The sequence below is a fragment of the Limulus polyphemus genome, unplaced genomic scaffold (genome assembly GCF_000517525.1).
Source record: "Limulus polyphemus unplaced genomic scaffold, Limulus_polyphemus-2.1.2 Scaffold9145, whole genome shotgun sequence".
In the NCBI taxonomy this organism is placed as follows: Eukaryota; Metazoa; Arthropoda; class Merostomata; order Xiphosura; family Limulidae; genus Limulus; species Limulus polyphemus.
Window position 1 is genome coordinate 1166 of NW_013674755.1, and position 6997 is coordinate 8162.

Genomic DNA, 6997 nt, shown 5'->3' on the forward strand with positions numbered 1-6997 from the left:
ATGAGAAAATTTTATCTGACATTTGACCACAGTACACATTTCATTGTAATTTCTTATAAAAACTGTTTAACCAGTTACTCCATTGATTGCCAAAAATGCTATGATAAACTTACATGTATTTGGACTTAGTATTATAACTTATATTTTAGAAGTATTTTTCCACTTTACCAAATTCAATAAGATTTTGTATATTAGTTTTTTATATGCACACTGAAATTATACAATTGAACACACACAGAGAAGTGACTAGTTTAAGTTTTTATTTTTGTGAACATTGGCAGGTTATCAAGATTTGTTAGGAAAAAAGATGAAATGTAGTGAATTAGTATTTATTTTAACAGTTTTATTAATAAATTTGAGTTTAATTTTGTATACCATACAAATTCTGGAAGTTCCATCATTTAATTTTTTTGGACTATTTAACTTTGTATATACAGACATAGGATTTCATGTAGAGACCACTAGGCTTGAGGGTTGCTCAATTTGGTGTTTAGGCTTTCATGTAGAGACTACTAAGCTTGAGTGTTGTTTAATTTGGTGTTTAGGCTTTCACGTAGAGACTACTAAGCTTGAGGGTTGTTTAATTTGGTGTTTAGGCTTTCACGTAAAGACTACTAAGCTTGAGGGTTGTTTAATTTGGTGTTTAGGATTTCATGTAGAGACCACTAGGCTTGAGGGTTGTTTAGTTTGGTGTTTAGACTTTCATGTAGAGACTACTAAGCTTGAGTGTTGTTTAATTTGGTGTTTAGGCTTTCACGTAGAGACTACTAAGCTTGAGGGTTGTTTAATTTGGTGTTTAGGATTTCATGTAGAGACCACTAGGCTTGAGGGTTGTTTAATTTGGTGTTTAGGCTTTCATGTAGAGACTACTAAGCTTGAGTGTTGTTTAATTTGGTGTTTAGGATTTCATGTAGAGACCACTACGCTTGATGGTTTCTTAATTTGGTGTTTAGGATTTCATGTAGAGACCACTAGGCTTGAGGGTTTCTTAATTTGGTGTTTAGACTTTCACGTAGAGACTACTAAGCTTAATGGTTTTTTAATTTGGTGTTTAGGCTTTCATGTAGAGACTACTAAGCTTGAGGGTTGCTTAATTTGGTGTTTAGACTTTCATGTAGAGACTACTAAGCTTGAGGGTTGCTTAATTTGGTGTTTAGACTTTCACGTAGAGACTACTAAGCTTGAGGGTTTCTTAATTTGGTGTTTAGGATTTCATGTAGAGACCACTAGGCTTGATGGTTTCTTAATTTGGTGTTTAGGCTTTCATGTAGAGACTACTAAGCTTGATGATGGTTTAATTTGGTGTTTAGGCTTTCACGTAGAGACTACTAGGCTTGAGGGTTGTTTAATTTGGTGTTTAGACTTTCAGGTGAAGACTACTAAGATTGTGGGTTGGTCTAACTTTGTGTAATAATTTAGGTAACAACTACTCTTTAGGTATTTAATATTTTCAACTTCTTATGTTGCTTCAATAGGTGATATAATACAGTAGTGGCAGAAGTAGTATTTTGAAGTGACTATAGAATTTTCATAAGTTTCTCTGACATTTTCAAAAAAATCTTATTTATTTGGAAAATGAAATGACATAATTGAAATGCTTAAAATATCAAAACAATGATTGTTTCTTAAATGGTAAGCATGGACTTTTATGTATCTCTTCAGACTTTCAACCTCCATCAGAAACTCAGCCTTCTCAGAATGGACAAGAATATGGTGTAACAAGTTCTCAACCAACTGCAGTGTCTGCATCTTCTACTCCAAGTATGAACTCTTCACGGGAGGATGATGCAAACCCATACATTCCAATCAGTGAATGCATTAGTGGAAAGCCAATTTTGAATGGCTCTCCAAAATATCCTGGAATGACTTGTGAACCTTTTCCCGGGGACATACCACCACCTCCTCCAAAAGTGGTATCTCGTGAGCAGAGAATGATATCAGGGGAATTCTATGATATCCCTAGATCTCTGAACCCCCTCACAGAGAAGGTTGGTAATAGAACTTCGCCAGACCCTACATTTGAAGAAATGTACAAAGTTCCTCCTTCAGCACGCAAGACAGAAGCTGTTGAACAGTACGAAGATATGTGGTCAACACCTCCTCAGGTGAATTGGAGTACATACCCCAGAGAAACTTCAGATAACCCACCAGAAGGTGCTGTAGTTTCTCAAAACAACAGTGAGATTTTTACATATGATAATATACCTGTTGTGCATAATACATCTGTTCAGGTTGAATTAGTTAGAAGAGAAGCTCAAGAGCTAGCAGAGCAACTCAAACAGTTAGCTGTGGATGATCTAGCATTTAAACAGTCGGCTATGGATGATCCAGCATTTCAGACTTCTTGCCAGCCAGACTTATCAGATCTTGCTGAAGCTACACCAAGCAAACCTCCCCCAAGACCCCCGAAACCTCCCAGCTTGAGGGAGAAACAAAGGTATGAAAATGTAGAGTTAACTCCATTATGTTCCAACCTCTATGACGTACCTCCATCTGCTGTAAAAGGGGTTATTTCAAGCACAACTTACCCTTCTCAAGTGCCTGTACCACTAAAATCAGAACATCCTGTTAATGAAGACATTCCACCTTCTATCAAAGTACCCCCTCCCTCCCAGAATATTACAAAAAACCAGGAAACTATGAATACAGAAACTCACTTAGATGACATGTATGACTTTCCCAAGATGCGCAGTGAAGACAGTTTAAATGCTCCCGTGCCACCTCCACCATTAATAAACTCCAGTCTGCGCAGACCTCGTCGCCACGCTTACACAAATGCTCCTCCAGGACTGTTTAATGGAAAGGAGACTGTGTTTAACTATGAATACAGACCTAGTCTGGTACCTTGTGATGGATATCTTAGTATGGACACCAAAAAACCAGAACTGTACACTGAGATGTCAAGAGAGTCCAGATGTCCGGCTTCTCCCTCATCACTTGGTATGTATGCTAACATACCAACTAGTCCTACCATTTCCCCTAGTGCCTCATCTTTCACGCCCCCTATTGTCAACAGAGACCTGAAGCCAAAAAGAAAAACATCTGACACTGATAACAGTAAGTTTTTTCTGTGTTGCTAGTATATGGTGTTTATGTTACTTGTATTTATAATAAACAAGGTGTGTATGGTAAACACTTGGATGACATAGTACATTATGTGTATGTCCAAGCTTGCATTTCAATCTTTATCAGCACTGCTTGTTCTCTTATCTAGTTAGTCAGGTATATAAAATATGCTCTGTTGAAGTTGAATTTCCTGTCACAGTGATTACTGTATTTTATCTCTTTGGATAGACAACACAAATATGTAATGTTAGTACTTGCCATACAGATCTGGTGATCTTCTTGTGGACACATGCTTTTTTCAGTTTTTGTTTTAGAAATATTACAAATTGATTCTACAAGATAATTTCCAGTAAAGCACTTAAATACACCATTTTGATTTTCGATACTATAAAGGCTTGGTTTGGTCTGATATTTCATTGGTGGTAGTGTCCAGAGTCACTGATGAGGAGCGGAATTCTCCAAAACTAGTCTGGCTCACAGACACACCCCCAATGAAAGAATAGACCATTCCAAGCTTTTACTTGTTGTTAAACAAATGTTTAAACAATTCTATTCATTTATGTACTACAGCTGCCCAGTGTCGGCTAACAACACGAAGAGTTAAATTGTGGGGGAATGCTACAAGTTCTTAAAATACCTATAAAACACTTAAATACACCATTTCAAATTTCCAGTTAATTTTTGTTTTGTATTGATCATTCATTAAGGTACCTTTTAATAACTGGAAATATGATTTTTCTAGAGCAAATGCTGTATGTGCAGGTGTAGGCTTGGGGAGTGGTCCTCCTTTGCTTCCAACTATATTTAATGCTGTATGTTCAGGTGTAGACATGGGGAGTGGTCCTCCTTTGCTTCCAACTATATTTAATGCTGTATGTTCAGGTGTAGACTTGGGGAGTGGTCCAAGGGGGTTGATACTCCTTTGCTTCCAACTATATTTAATGCTGTATGTTCAGGTGTAGACTTGGGGAGTGGTCCTCCTTTGCTTCCAAATATATTCTGTGCTGTATATTCAGGTGTAGACTTGGGGGAGTGGTCCGAGGGAGAGTGGTCCTCCTTTGTTTCCAACTATATTTAATGCTGTATAAGTAGGCACAGATCTAGAAGGGCTAAACTCCATCCATTTTTGTAAGAAATTAATATAAAACAGCCAGTAGTATCAGAGAAAAGTAATGTCAGTATGTTTATTTGATTAATATAAAACAGCCAGTAGTATCAGAGAAAAGTAATGTCAGTATGTTTATTTGATTAATATAAAACAGCCAGTAGTATCAGAGAAAAGTAATGTCAGTATTTTTATTTGATTAATATAAAACAGCCAGTAGTATCAGAGAAAAGTAATGTCAGTATTTTTACTTGATTAATATAAAACAGCCAGTAGTATTTGATGTAAATAAGTAATATTTGTATATAATAATAAAGCTGTTGTAATGTTCTGTATGTTTTATATATTTTTACATATCCACGTACATGTTTGTAACAAATGTTTTGTGCACCAAAATAACTGGCAACAATAAATATTAAAGTATCTGAAGTACAACCTTTTCTTTAGTTGTAGGTATTAAAGTATCTGAAGTACAACCTTTTCTTTAGTTGTAGGTATTAAATGACCCTTGCACCTCCACCGCCGGGAAGAATCCATTTTGGCAGAACTAAGCGTAGTTTTCGCAAACTAAGGTAGGTAGAAAAATTGGGCTAATCTCCTTAGTTTGTGTAGAGTGTATTTAAATTAATTGAACTGTGATGCTAACTTGAAGCATGTATAAGCTAGTGTTATGGACCATACCTCTCAAATTAATTGGGTTAAATGTTATTTAAAAAGAATGTAACAGATTCTTCCTATAGTAGTAATTAGTTGATAACTAGAGCTATGAACCAGATGAAACATCTTTGTTCAATAGTAGTAATTAGTTGATAACTAGAGCTATGAACCAGATGAAACGTCTTTGTTCAATAGTAGTAATTAGTCGATAACTAGAGCTATGAACCAGATGAAACATCTTTGTTCAATATATTATTATACTAATATGTTAACTTGAGTACTGATGAAAACTTTTCCTTTTTCGTGTGCCATAAGGACTAACTTTATCATTGACAGTCTCTGTGCAAGAGTTTGTAAGAAATAACTTCTGACTATAAGAAGTGGTCCAGACCACACTTTAAGCCTAGGAGTTTTTGTTTTAAGAACATTCTTATTTTAAAAAGTGGTCCACGCTTTAAGCCCAACAGTTTTGATGTAAGAATGTTATTTTATGAAGTGGTCCATATGATTCTCTAAGCTCATGATTTTTCCTATACAAACTTAGTCTTTAAGAAGTTATCAAGATTACACTTTCTGCCCAGGGAACTTGTGGTTATGTTGATTTTCTCTCTCTCTCTCTTTATATGATGGCATTACTTGTGACTGCTTTAACTAAATGTCAGTGAACCTCTGGACAGTGTACATCTTTTATGTTTCTTTCCTTAAATGTTAACTGCATTTTCATTTCAGTACAATAAATCAGAAGTTAATTTAGCTCTAACCATAAATAATTTGGTGGATAATGAAGTTATATTTTTTGTTCCGTTATTGTTAAATAGTATGATTGTATAATGTAAACACAGAAGGTTTGATATTGTTCTTGTAAACAGGGGAAAATTTTGACTCTCTTAATGTGTAGAATATAATCACATCTTGTGATATAACCCGAGTGTGCTTATTTCAGTTCTGACATAAAATCATATTAAAACAACAATAACAACATAAACTGCATTGTTAGACATAACTTAGCGGCTCATCTTATATGTAGTTTATATGAGCACAGATTTTCTTGTTTCTTTAAACTGTTTTACTTTTACCCAAACATATCTCACGGCTGTAAAAGTACTTATGTGTGGTGAAGTCTTCAATCTTCTCATAGTAATAGCTTGTTTTCCCTGAACCGTTATCTGATATCGACAGCCCGTATTTTCAACAAAGAACTTATTTATTTTCTTTGAATGGAAGAAATGTAAAATTTGATGCTATAATTTTTAGTTTTGTACTGTGAAAGATATGGTGGTGCACAGTTCAAAACCACTTGATACTGAGTATCAGGAATGTAACTTTGTTGTTCACACAAGATGTACCAAGTACAAAACCACTTGATACTGAGTATCAGGAATGTAACTTTGTTGTTCACACAAGATGTACCAAGTACAAAACCACTTGATACTGAGTATCAGGAATGTAACTTTGTTGTTCACACAAGATGTACCAAGTACAAAACCACTTGATACTGAGTATCAGGAATGTAACTTTGTTGTTCACACAAGATGTACCAAGTACAAAACCACTTGATACTGAGTATCAGAAATGTAACTTTGTTGTTCAGACAAGATGTACCAAATTTTTTACTAAATCCCTAAATTGTGCATGTAGACATAACAACAAGTTTTTGATGTATTGTAGCTTAATATGTGTAGTGACGTTTGTATAGTTCAGGTGTTGTAGTATAAGAAAATAAAATATTAGTCTATAGTTTGTCATGGGATTAAGATACTAAGTCGTGATCTTAACAAAATAACACATACCAATAAGATGAACCAATCTTGTGATGACAGGTGTTGTTCACTAGTTAGATAACACATCTTAAGTGTGTACAAGATTCGAATAGATGTTGATGAATAGTAACTGAAGCTGTTGATACACTTCTGAACAAAAAGTGGACATACTTACTTCATTCATCTGTTTCTTTCCTTAAAATGTAATTTGTGAAACAACAGAATTTAAATGTAAAATGGGGATTTTCTTTCTTTCAGAAATTGGTGTCCTATGAACATTGTTGAAGCTAGTTTGTTGTAGATAACTTGTTGTACAACTGTCCTATGAACATTATTGAAGCTAGTTTGTTGTGGATAACTTGTTGTACAACTGTCCTATGAACATTATTGAAAACAAACTAGCGTGGAT

The 6997-nt window shown here is 34.9% G+C and overlaps 1 protein-coding gene across 1 annotated transcript in view; it reads left to right on the forward strand.

Annotated features, from left to right (window-relative positions):
* Positions 1–1662: 1662 nt before the first annotated feature.
* Positions 1663–6997, forward strand: part of LOC106475771 (uncharacterized protein KIAA1522-like) — a gene marked incomplete at its 5' end in the record, with an annotated part of 7098 nt that continues 1763 nt past the window's right edge. The window contains 3 exons of the mRNA XM_022379813.1: positions 1663–3057; positions 3829–3976; positions 4717–4743. Coding sequence (XP_022235521.1) covers positions 1663–3057; positions 3829–3976; positions 4717–4743 — 1570 coding nt within the window. The remainder of the gene's footprint in view (positions 3058–3828; positions 3977–4716; positions 4744–6997) is intronic.